The sequence below is a fragment of the Carassius gibelio genome, chromosome A14, assembly GCF_023724105.1.
Source record: "Carassius gibelio isolate Cgi1373 ecotype wild population from Czech Republic chromosome A14, carGib1.2-hapl.c, whole genome shotgun sequence".
Classification (NCBI taxonomy): domain Eukaryota; kingdom Metazoa; phylum Chordata; class Actinopteri; order Cypriniformes; family Cyprinidae; genus Carassius; species Carassius gibelio.
Window position 1 is genome coordinate 13,867,023 of NC_068384.1, and position 12,129 is coordinate 13,879,151.

At 36.1% G+C, this 12,129-nt stretch overlaps 2 protein-coding genes across 2 annotated transcripts; both read right to left on the minus strand.

Annotated features, from left to right (window-relative positions):
* Positions 1 to 523: 523 nt before the first annotated feature.
* LOC128027131 (platelet-derived growth factor receptor-like protein) lies at positions 524 to 4,869 on the minus strand. The gene is made up of 6 exons (XM_052614435.1): positions 4,086 to 4,869; positions 3,120 to 3,420; positions 2,886 to 3,037; positions 2,260 to 2,553; positions 2,007 to 2,146; positions 524 to 1,250 (listed from the first exon to the last, which is right to left on the minus strand). Exons 1-6 carry the CDS (start codon positions 4,141 to 4,143, stop codon positions 1,032 to 1,034), a joined length of 1,164 nt encoding a protein of 387 aa, XP_052470395.1. The 5' UTR covers positions 4,144 to 4,869; the 3' UTR covers positions 524 to 1,031.
* A 550-nt stretch (positions 4,870 to 5,419) lies between these two features.
* Positions 5,420 to 10,566, minus strand: LOC128027113 (cationic amino acid transporter 2-like). Its single transcript, XM_052614417.1, has 13 exons — positions 10,498 to 10,566; positions 9,649 to 9,712; positions 8,621 to 8,990; positions 8,365 to 8,520; positions 8,101 to 8,266; positions 7,570 to 7,706; positions 6,974 to 7,196; positions 6,761 to 6,897; positions 6,464 to 6,566; positions 6,256 to 6,386; positions 5,996 to 6,162; positions 5,792 to 5,900; positions 5,420 to 5,694 (listed from the first exon to the last, which is right to left on the minus strand). The coding sequence occupies exons 3-13, from the start codon at positions 8,982 to 8,984 to the stop codon at positions 5,606 to 5,608; spliced, it is 1,782 nt and encodes a 593-aa protein (XP_052470377.1). The 5' UTR covers positions 8,985 to 8,990; positions 9,649 to 9,712; positions 10,498 to 10,566; the 3' UTR covers positions 5,420 to 5,605.
* Positions 10,567 to 12,129: the final 1,563 nt, after the last annotated feature.

A 12,129-nucleotide genomic window follows, 5' to 3' on the forward strand; every position in this document is an offset into this window, starting at 1 on the left:
CCACTCCACTAATACTCTGATGACTGCAGCCTCTGGGCACACACCTGAGTGCACTGCATACTTCCTGCCCTTTGAGGAGAGGAGAGGTATCCTGAATGGTTTCGTTTCAGGAACAGTAAATGAGTGAAGAGAAATGAGCTTCTGGAGAATCTGGTGCATTAAGACCTTTTAACCCTTAGTGCCCCACTTTATGTGTTCATGTCTTCTGAAGTGACAAGCTACATGTTTGTAAGAAACAAATCCATTTAATCATATGCATGAAACCAATGTTTTAACCAATTTCTAGTACATTATGAATATCAATAGCTGAGGGTTAAGGCAGTGTAATGACTGAGGATTTTGTAATATGAACATGTTGCTTTTGTTTATTCCACATCTTTTCAATAGCACAAATATTTCGCCCCCTGCTGTTGATGCCAAGCTGTGGTATTTCTGGGATTCAGTGGGTGTCACAAACACTTTGGCTTTCTTGATAATAACAGCAGTAGTTTAAATTGCTATAAAGAACACAGAAAACAGAAGCTGGCACGGCAATACTGTTTTATTGCATATTATGAAAAAAAAATCAAAGCATAGGTACAGGATTCAAAACTGCACACTATTAGAAATGTATAAATAGCCTACAGTTGAATGTCACAATGACTAAGACAAATACATAACCCTCTCTCCATTTTTTGTTTATCCATTTATGCCAGAATTTCTATAGTTGCATATTTGATTGTCATATTTAAATGTTGTCTTCTCAAATTTAAATTTTATTCTCAAATATACTGTATACAATCCCCTTTTTTGTTGTAGGGGTTAGTAAAACAATGGGAATGCACATACTATGTAATTTAAGCACTATTTACACTTTGATCTGTTCCACCTGACTTGTGTCTTCTCTAAAGAGAGAGAGAAAAAAAAACAGTGTTCTGTGAGGATCGTTCTGGTTATTCTACAGCCATTTAGTATAACATGTTATAGCTAAGAATATCTGACTGGAATGATCCAGGTTTTCAGGTTTCTATAGGATTTCTCTGAATAGGACTTTATGGCTTCTTAGGCTTGGTGGTGGTCTGTGCTGACTGCACTTTGACAGTGGTTGATGCAGACCTTGAACCCTGTAGGTTTTGAGCTGTGCATGTGTATGTTCCGTGGTCAACCTCTCTGACCTCGTCCACCAGCAGTGTTATCTGAGTTCTCTGGCGGTTCTGCCCATCCACTTGCACTGTCTGCACATTGTCCAGCGTGTGCAGTGGGCGCCCAATCTAATAATGAAAGATACAAATAATCTTAAAAAAACTAAATATTTAATAATTTATTGTAATATAATTATAATGTAATTATATATATATATATATGTTGACCCTCAAAGCCTATACTGTATTATATTTGATAGACAAGGGCTCTATAATAGAACTTGGTACACATTTTTTTTATAATAAAGTACATTTAGCAATAACTTTTTTATTATTAGTAATATTCTAAGATGAACACTTACCAGTCTGAAGCAACTTAGGTTTATTGGTTATCCATACATAGTTTTTTTTTTGTATGTTTCATGTAAAAAGCTTTTGAGGAGTGTTATTTGTCCATCATCTCTCAATCATCATTGTATTGCATTACAGTATATGCTTTGCTTTCAACAATAAAAACTACAGTACTTTGATCATAAAACTAAGCATTTCAATATCATCTTGCTTATTAAGATCTCTTTGATTTACACTACGAGTTATAAGAATTTTGTTTTACATTTTTAACATATAAATATTGGAAACTGCACCAGATTGCCCTCTGAATAAACCAATATTTATCTCTTCTTTATTTTAGGTGTTGTCTAAAACTGCTCTATTTCAATATTTTTTTCATGTCACTGTTATTTCACATCAGGATTTATAGGGTTAATTCTCTAATGCTAGTCCTATTTAAAAATCTTTTTAAATACAACTTTTATTTGTAATTTTTTTTTTCATAAATGTTTAAATATTGGTTTGTGTCTTGTTTCGTGTACCCTCTGGTCTAACCTTTTGTCCAGGATATTCCCAGGTAAAGTCCACCAACACGTTCTGCTCTCCTATCACAGTGCATGTCACCTGAAGATTGTGTCCCACTGCCACAGTGTCAGAGGAGGCCTGGATCGCAGGAAACGGAGGGGCGGCTGGATCTACCAGGGCAGAGATTCTGAAATCATTTCTGAGATTTTTGCAGTCTGATTTATCTGGTCACATGCTTGTGTACTGCTTTCAGTTTGCTGTGGTGTGCTAACTACATACTCACAGTTGACATAGATGAGCATGTATTTGGTTGAGCTCTGGCGAAGGTTTCCCAGGCTTGCCTCGCAGTACAGAGATCCAGCATGATACTGTTTTGGTCTGTGGATGGTGAAACCCTTCTTGACATCAAAGGAGATTTCTCGTCCGTCCACATTTACCTCCATTGGAGGAAATTCCTGGTGTAAAGACACCTTTGCTTGTGGAGAAGTCACCTGGCAGGGCAGGATGGTGGGCCAGTTCGTGCGAAGCTGAATGACCTCGTAATACTCAGCAGAAGGTACAAACAACTCCTGAGGGTCTAAGAGAGAAATGGCAATGGGCAACTGTCATTTCTGTGTTTAAATTGGAATTAAAATTGTGATGGTATAAGAATGTAAAGAATAAAGTACAGTCAAGCAGTCATTACTGCAAAATAATTAGTGAATTGCAGAGATATTTAATTTCCAAACATCATCTAGCGCTGCAACAGTAGGACTTTGCAGCTTTTTGCGTTCAGATTAGAATCTCGACATAGATATGTAGGGCTAATGTTATTCTTTACCACTTCATTTTAGATGTATACTTTTCTTGTTACCTAAAGAATACTTGTATAATCTGCACACTGTTCATCACGTTACATTCTTATATTACCTGAAAAAAAGATGTAGACTTTGACGCTTTTGTCATACTGTTTTCTGCAGTCTTTATCCTCACAGTACATGGGATAGCAGGTGAACTCCCCTGTATCTGCTGCTGTTGTGTTTACCAAAATCAGTGTGCCATACCGTTCATGCTGAACTGTCCTGAAAATAAAGACAAAAAAAAAAAAAAATAACAAGTGATTATTTGAACTAAATGAATGCAATCTAATGCGATGACTCATACCTAAGTCGTCCTTCATCATCCTCTTCTAGATATGCAGGAACAGCCCACTGGACAGGGTTTCCTTTACACCTCAGCTCTAACGTCTCGCTTGCTCGGACAGTCAGCGTGTCCGCCACTTTCTGAAACCTTCCCTTGTTTACCACCTGAGTGAGGTACGTCTGAGCTTCTTTAGGGGTTTCAGGGGTGGTTTTCACTTTAGTTTTGGAAGCAGAAGTCTTTTCTGATCCCTTCCCAGACTTGGACTTGCCATTTCTCTTCTCAGCTTTGGTCTTTGGGTCAGGTTCAACCTTTTGGCACATGCCTGTTTTTTAAGTAGACTCAGTAAGAATTACATGTATACATTTGGCAGACACTTTTAATCAAAGTGACTTTGGACTGAATTCACAGTAAATTTGATCAGTTCATGTAGTCCCTGAGAACTGAAGCAATAAATGTGGGCTTCATGCAAAACAAAAGCAAACTTTTTATAAACTTTTGATATGCAAATTTCCAAAATTGACATTTATATATAATTTGAAAGCTGAATAAATAAGCTTTCCATTGATGTATGGTTTATTAGGATAAAACAATATTTGGTTGAGATACAACTATTTGAATATCTGGAATCTACACAATAGTGCAAAAAAATCTAAATATTGAGAAAACTGCCTTTGAAGTTGTCCAAATGAAGTCCTTAGCAATGCATATTACTAATCAAAAATGTACAAAATATCTTAATGGAACATGATCTTTAATTAATTTCCTAATGATTTTTGGCATATAAAAATCTATAATTTTGACCCATACAATGTATTTTTGGCTTTTGCAGCGACTTAAGACTGGTTTTGTGGCCCAGGGTCACAAATATTTTACATGCATTGTGTTAATACCTGCTTTGTAGCGTTATATTGGTTTTCACTGTTTGTATAACTGAGAATCATATCTACATAATGTATAATATGGTCTCTTAAGAGGTAAGATACTCACCAAACTGAATGATCAAATGAGAAACAAGAAGAACAAATAGCACCACCCTCCACGTCATGGCGGAGAATATTCACGGCAACCACAAACAAACTTCAGTTCACTCTAGTGGACCCAGCTCTTAAGGATACATGCAGAGAAGGGAGAAATAGAAAGGTAGCAGGAGAGGAGGAACCGAGTGTGTTGAGTGAGAGGTCAGATGTTTACCAGAGTCGCATGAGCACCCTAAATTCCTCTGGTTACACTCAATGGGTCCTTTCTGTGTTCATTCTACCAATCAGGGTCTGAGGAGAGCTGGCCATCCAACTGAAAAAGCAGCCAGTGTTTATTTAGCTGTAAAAACTCAGAGGCATCAGCCTCAGGTCTGCTCTGTGAAAACATTTGACACAAGGCATTTTGTAATCACTGAAGAACACATGGTAAATGTAAAACTGATCCACTACTATGTACATGACAGTTCTACATAAGTTCTATAACATTTACTTTGGTTCTTTTTTTTCTTGTGGTGCATAAAAACAATGGAGCCAAAAAATACCAAAGATATTAGTGGCGTATAAACTCATTGCCCGGTATTTGCTGTGGAATGACCCAGTTTTCAGAATTTCTGTTTGATTTAGTAGTTCAGATCTGATTAGTGTGACACAGGTAGGATCTTGTGAATGGTACTATTGTTCTTTAGTGGCCTTACAGTTGAAAGTAAGATTAAAGTCCCTTAAGAGCACACCAGTTCACTCAGCAACTCAGAGGAGCAGCTGTTTTCATGCAAGTCCTATGTACTTTACCAAATTTTTTTTCCAAGCTTGCATTCTGTTAAAATAAAAAATGAACTCTGACAAATGTCATTGTCGTAAAATCTTATATCTTAATGCGCAACTAATATTTCAAATCTTGATACTTAACTTTTACTCCATTTGGTCCAGCTAATGCAGTATTTGGGACGTTTTTGAAATTATTGAAGCATTTTCTCCCAATATAAAGTATCATTCAAATGTTTGAATCAATATGCTGCTTTTTATACTTTTATTCAGAAAGAATGCATTAAATTGATAAAAAGTGACAGTGTAGACATTTATAATGTTAGGAGTAGTTTCAATCAAGACTGGAGTAATGGTTGCAGGAAAAAAATTGCATTTTAAATTATATTAAAATAAATAAATAAAACAAATATTTAAATTTTAATGTTATTTCACTAAATTGTTGTTTAATTCTATATATATATATCAAATACACACAGCCTTGGCGAGCATAAGAGACTTCCTTCAAAAACGTAAAAACAATTTACAGACCCCAAACTTTTTAACAGTAGTGTGTTTTTAAAAAACAATTTCATGGTCAAATTGAAGATTCAGAATTATTTATTTATTTATTATAAAAATTATAAAATGACAGAGATTATTTCACTGCAAATATGATAAAACTATATTGCTATACTGGCATCTACTTGAGAGATATGACTGAAGCAAATCAGTTTTCTGTAGCTCATCAATTTATTTTGCTCCTTTTTTTTTTATTCAGATTTGGTTTCAGATGGTTTCAATGGTGACCTGACTGCTGAGTAACCTTTGCCTCTGGATGCTGTTTCTAACTCCATATCCAAAGTAGATAATGAATCCTGAGCAGAAAAAACACACACATTTACAATTATATACATATATGTATATATAGGTTGGACTTTCAACAACATTTCATATTTTGCATTATATACGTACCCCCAGCCATCCACACAGCATAACGAATCCACGTGTCTCCTCCCAGTTGAACCATCAAGTAAATGTTGATGAACACACTCACTACTGGGAGTAAAGGTAAGAACGGTACCTGTGGTCACAGAAAATACGAGATATGAATATTTTATTCTTTTAAAATATTTTACAAATATAATTTGCTTGTATTGTAAAAGGTCCTGTGCTCACCATGAAGGAGGCTTTGGTTGGGTTTTGGGGTTGCCTCCAGATAATGAAGACTGTGAGTAGCATTATGAGCAGGATCACAGTTACACTCACAACACTCCAGATCTCCAGAAACAACAAAGAACTGATAGCTTTGCTCATCAGAAGTGACAGAATAAGCACCAACACAACTGCAAAATCAAGATGAAAGAAATTTGCTGTTATTGCGGTAGAGGTCATATTTTTCTGTATTTCTGTGGAATTTGCTAAGGTTTTCTGCATACCAAGAAAAACTGTGCAGGTTGTAACAGTGTTTGAAGTTTCATTGGTAGGGTATGAAGGGGGTTTCAAAAATCCAAACGTCGAACTTCTGGGTGTGTGCAAATCACTTTCCTCTGAAGCCGTCTCTTGATACCTTGAAACAAACTAGTTTTAGCTTCAAAGATTTGCACCATGCATGTTAGAAGGGAAGTGTGGAGCCGGGAATACAACCTTAGTATGAGAATACAGATAGCCACAAGCGTGTAGGAGAAGAGGGTTCCAATCGACATCATATCAACCAATGCCTTCAGGTCAAATAAAAGAGCCATTATTGCTGGAATAAAGCAGAGCACATGATTTCAAGGGCTTTGAAAGCTGGAGATTATTTACTATTCATCTTATAGATAGAAAAAAGCCCTAGTCTTATGATTTGGCTTAGTCTGTCATATGTGAGAGATGAAAAAGAGGTCAGAATGAATTGATCCAATATGTAGATCGTTTTTTAACATTCGTTTGTAATACACTTACCCGCCACAGTGCCAGAGGACAGTGTGGCCACCACTGGACTCTGCCGTAAGCTGACTTTATACAAAGATTTGAACATGAGTCCATCTCTGGCCATGGCAAACAGGACACGGGGCATTGGGAACATGGACCCCAAGAGACTGCAGATGAAATTAACTGTCTGTAAATGAACCAATACATAACAGAAATTTAGATCTCAATCTGTGACTCCTTTACCTTGTTGACAGAGCGCACAGGGACCCGACTGCCACAACGTACTTTGCAGCAGCCCAGCCAATGTAAGTGAAGGCCACAGGCAAAGGACTCTGAACACTGAGAAGGTAGTATGGCATCATCAAAGTGAGAGCAGCCGAAACGCCAAAGTATGCCAGGAAACAGATAAGTAGAGACACCACGATACCCACAGGTATAGACTTCTGAGGGTTCTTTACCTCCTCGCCTGGAAAATCAGTGTAAAAGCATGACTTGAGATAATATACACACAGTTTTAAACATTTGGGATGTACAAGATTTTTTTATTTATTACATTTTTATTCAGCAAGGATGCACTGAATTGATTTAAAGGGACAGTAAATTGTTTTATATTGTTAGAAAATATAATAATTTCAAATAAACGCAACTCTTTTGATCATTCTATTCATCAAAGAATAAAAAAAGAATTAAAATATTATGATTTCAACATCGATAATAAAACAAATGGTTATTGAGCACCAAATCAGAATATTATAATGATTTCTGAAGAATCACGTGACACTGAAGACGTAATGGCTGCTGAAAAATGAAAAAAACATTATTAATGTTTTCAGATTTACCTGTAGTTGCAATGCAGTCAAAGCCAACAAATGCATAGAAACATGTAGCCGCTCCCGCCAGTGTTCCTTCAAATCCAAATGGGAAAAATCCACCTACTCCATACTCAGTGGTGACATCGACGGTGGATGTTAGGTTTCTTAAAAAATAAAATAAAATAATCCGTTTTAGAAAACAACCGATGATATGGCTGAATTTAGAAAAGCGCATTAGCACACTACTCCTGCTATTTTTGCTGTTTGGTGTTGAATATATTGAATTTCTATCTATTTTGTGTTAAAATGTTTTGGCAAACTTATGTCAGTCCAATCAAATGATGAGTCAAGAAAGACAAGGAAATTGCAACTGATTTTTATTTTTGATTGTGTATACATACGGTGTATGCTCAGTGTATGTTCTTTATACTGCATCATGTAGAATGCTAGCATTCCAAACTGAACATGCACTGTATAATTTTAATGTTTCTAGAAAGGATTACACTCAATATTACTTCACTGAAAATTCCAATAAATTATAAATGCGAATGTTCTTACTCATGCATTGCTGTTGCATTCAGGAGGATGTCTTCAGTGATAAACCAGTTCTGTAGCTTTCCCTTGATGAAGCCAGCGATGATGACAAATACCAACACCAGTATATTAACACTTGTAAATACCTTGTTGACCGTGGTTGATTCTTTCACACCATATGCAAGAAGTCCTGTGAGAAAAATACGGTATATAGTGTCTAAGCCTTAGTCATAGATGGTACATATAAAATAATGAACTAAACAGTGTATGATTATTATAGTCTGATACCAGAAAGAATCATTATGAGACCAGCTGCAAAGAAGTCTGGGTAGGCTGCCAGGCCAGGCAGGTCCATGCCTGCGTATTTGCTAAAATAATTAGCCATCACATTTCCAATAAGATCATCGAATGTGCCACTCCATGCCCTGGCCACACTCGATGTGCCTAAACCAAGAGAAAGCTTTGTTAGTACTTGACCTTTGACTCTATCTGTCTGTCTGTCTGTCTGTGCGTCTGATCACCATTAGGTTGAATTTCTGCTTACCGATGACATAAGACAGTAGTAGATTCCATCCTGTGATGAAGGCCCACACCTCTCCTACAGTCACGTAGCTGTACAGATAGGCAGAGCCGGTCTTAGGAACCCTTGAGCCAAATTCAGCGTAGCAGAGCCCAGCAAAGGTAGAAGCTAAAGCAGCAATGAAGAAGGAGATGATAATACTTGGTCCAGCCAGGGTCCGGGCCACCTCTCCAGAAAGCACGTAAACACCAGCCCCTAAGGTGCTGCCCACTCCCAAAGCCACTAGATCTAAAGTTGTAAGACAGCGACGAAAAGTGGAGACCTCTCCCTCCGGTTCCAGGGGCTTTCTGCGGCTCAGGCCCCTCAGGAAAGACCGTATCGATTGCATTATTGGCTGTTAGAGGTGAGTGAAAGTAAAAGTTCAAATGTTTACTTTGAACAGAGCTTGTTTGTGAGGTTACAAATAAATTAAAAGTATATGTATATATATAATATATACAAATATAAAGGTTAAGGTTAGGAACTGTTTACCCAAAAATAAAAATTTGCTGAAAAATGTACTCCATCTCAGGCCATGTCGATTAGTTGTTTGTTTGGATTTGTTTCTTACAAACACACTTTTCTCTTCTCAAGTTAATTGATGGACTGTAGTTGTGTGGATTACTTGTGGATAATTGTGAAGTTATTATCACTCTCTTTTATCACTCTATTATTATTCACTGCAGAGGATCCATTGTCGAGCAAGTGATGTAAAGCTCAATTTCTCCGAATCTGTTCAGATGAAGAAACCAACTCATCTTGTGTGGTGTAAGGGTGAGTAAATCATCAGCAAATTGTAGTTTTTTCCCCTGAATTTTTTTATTAAGCTTAAATGACTTTTGTTTGATCATTTTATCATCATATCAAATGTCATTTCTAATATAATTTCCATGCCATTGTGTCATTTGACAGCTAATCTGGATTATGCTCAAGCAATTGCCCTGAAAAGTAATAGTTTTTAATCCTTTGCGTGTTGGTCATTTATTTGTCAATTCATTTTTCCTCCCATTTACCTTATCAAAATGTCTTCATGTTTTCACAAGTTTGATGTCTGTCTTTGTTTCTTTCCTTTGAAACCTTCAATAAAAAAAACAGATCTCTATTTTAAGAATGAACAGATCACTGATATCCATCAATAACCATCTTTGTGAGCCACAAATTATTTTTTTTATTAAATTAATTAAAGAGGAAAAACATGGTGTAATGGATCCATTACTAAATAATTTCAAGTAAGTTTTAAAAAAGGGCTTCATGGACATTACAGTAATCGTCTCCCTGGTGTATTAGTTCATACAACAGAACTGATGCAGTCAGGTGTCGTCTACTCTCTACTGCATCACTTATCCTCCTCTGCAATCCAGACAGAAGCTTGTTCTGTGGCTCCATGAGATAGTAATGAAGAAGGATAGACAAAGCTGCCTTCATGACTTGGTAGTGGTCGGCTGGCACACGTTCTCTTTGTGTGGTTGCTTTGTAAAATCTGCCAACAGGAGATTTACTCTCCATACTAATCCTGCCAGGAATCTACTGCTGCATACTGCATTCTATAGCACTGACCATGTGCCATGCCAACATGAACACACAGAACGTACTGTTGCAAGTTTATTTTGCAAATATTTTATGTTAGAAAGTGTTACTTGTTAAATTACATGCAGAATGATTTGTAATATTTTCCTTAATTAAAATGAATTAAATTGGCATTTATTTACACCTGCTGTTGCACTGAAAATATAGTAATGACAACAACAACAAAGGCAAACTTAAAATGTAATAACTATAATGATAAAATGTAATGAGTATAATGACTAAAGAGCTTGCAAAGGCATTTCTTAATGCATCTAATTAAGGTAATGTTTCCTTACCTTAATTGCGTCCAGAGATGTTTGCAGTCTATATCTTTGTAACTGTCTAAATATATCCGTCCCTTTCACACCAATGAGGCTAAATGATTTTTCAACAATATATACAAGAGTGGACTGTTTGACCCACCCACTCAATGGCATTAGCAACAAAGTAGCCTTTCTTTTCGCATTTCTCACTGGCCCCATAATGTGCTCATAAATGCAGCCAAGGCACAGGGTGAGGATAAAATTCCATGTGTTAACCAAAGAAAGATTTGTAATATTGCTGTGAGGTTATGAAAGCTATCTATCTCAGCAAATACTTGCACGATAAAACAGAACATTGTTTTTTACAAGAAAGAAATAAGACATTGTTGTTTACTATACAATTTCAGCTTTGATCAAGCATTTTGAGAAATTCTCTTTGGATACACTAGATGGCAGCCCAGCTTTGGAATACCTTGCTACTGACTCTAAAGAGGGGCTTACATTCATGATTTATAGAGCAGAATGTTAATACTTTCAATTAAATGAATTAATTTATTTAATTATTTTGACCCCAGCAATTAAATCATGTTTTAAAAATAACTGTAAAAAAATAAAATAAAAAAATAAAAATACAGTGTTGGACATTCCATGAGTCTAATCAAAATGACACTGTATCTAGGGAGAAAGGTTTATTGTAAATGAGTAGTGGCTGTATCTGCCCCCTCTCCCTCCATTCGGATCCACATGCTGTTCTGATTTGGGATTCCTCACCTTCTTACCGGAATGACCGAAAGGCTCAGACAGAAATAGCCCTGTCACAATCTTACGCCAAGGCAGATATACAGTCATCTGATACTAAGACCATATCGGCAAACACTCTCTGCATTTCTCTTGAAGTTTCTTCATAAGACACTTGTTTGACTTAGTTTATACTTGGCTGCAATTCAGACTGCATCTGCATAATTCATTCACAGTTCTTAGAAACAGTTTAAAAGATATGTCTAAATATGGGACAGGCTGCATTTCCAAACAGCTACTTGCTGAATAAATACTGACCCTAAACCTTTTTAATGTAATGTATATTGTTACAAAAGATTTCTTCTTTAAATAAATGTTGCTATTTCTTATTTTTTATTTATCAAAGTATCCTGAAAATTTTTTTCTGAAGGATCATGTGATACTGAAGACTGATGGCTGCTGAAAATTCAGCTTTTCATCACAGGAATAATTATATTTTGAAGTATATTAATATCGAAAACCAATATTTTTAAATTGTAATCATTTTTTGCAATATTACAGTTTTTTCTATATTTTTGATCAAATAAATGCAGCCTTGATGAACATAAGAATCTTTTTGATCCCAAACTTTGTTTACTTTTAGCTGGCTCCTATTTGTCCCAAAGTAACAATGGTTTTCAGATACTGATCGACACTTATTGGTGCAGCTCTTATTGGTGTACTCCAGCAAAGTACATCTATTTTTATGTTTTTATGAAGAAGCTAAAATATTTTACTATATAAAGAAAACTATGTGAATTGCATACCACAGAGAATCATGTTACATCAACATGACCGCTGCCATGATAAAGCAACCCGTTCCATGTAGAATAACAATGTTTAAACCTTCTGCCATCTTCGGTCATTTCTGACCAGAGAAGTTTAGGT

Bases quoted from the DNA above. Each gene is read 5' to 3' on its own strand.
- LOC128027131 (XM_052614435.1), bottom strand. From the start codon at position 4,143: ATGACGTGGAGGGTGGTGCTATTTGTTCTTCTTGTTTCTCATTTGATC. The intron at 3,038-3,119 runs GTATGAGTCATC...CTTTATTTTCAG, and splicing joins GATGATGAAGGACGACTTAG to GACAGTTCAGCATGAACGGT. The intron at 1,251-2,006 runs GTTAGACCAGAG...TTTCATTATTAG, and splicing joins GGGAATATCCTGGACAAAAG to ATTGGGCGCCCACTGCACAC.
- LOC128027113 (XM_052614417.1), bottom strand. From the start codon at position 8,984: ATGCAATCGATACGGTCTTTCCTGAGGGGCCTGAGCCGCAGAAAGCCC. The intron at 6,163-6,255 runs GTATGCAGAAAA...TTGATTTTGCAG, and splicing joins AACCTGCACAGTTTTTCTTG to TTGTGTTGGTGCTTATTCTG. The intron at 5,901-5,995 runs GTGAGCACAGGA...CTGTGACCACAG, and splicing joins CAACCAAAGCCTCCTTCATG to GTACCGTTCTTACCTTTACT.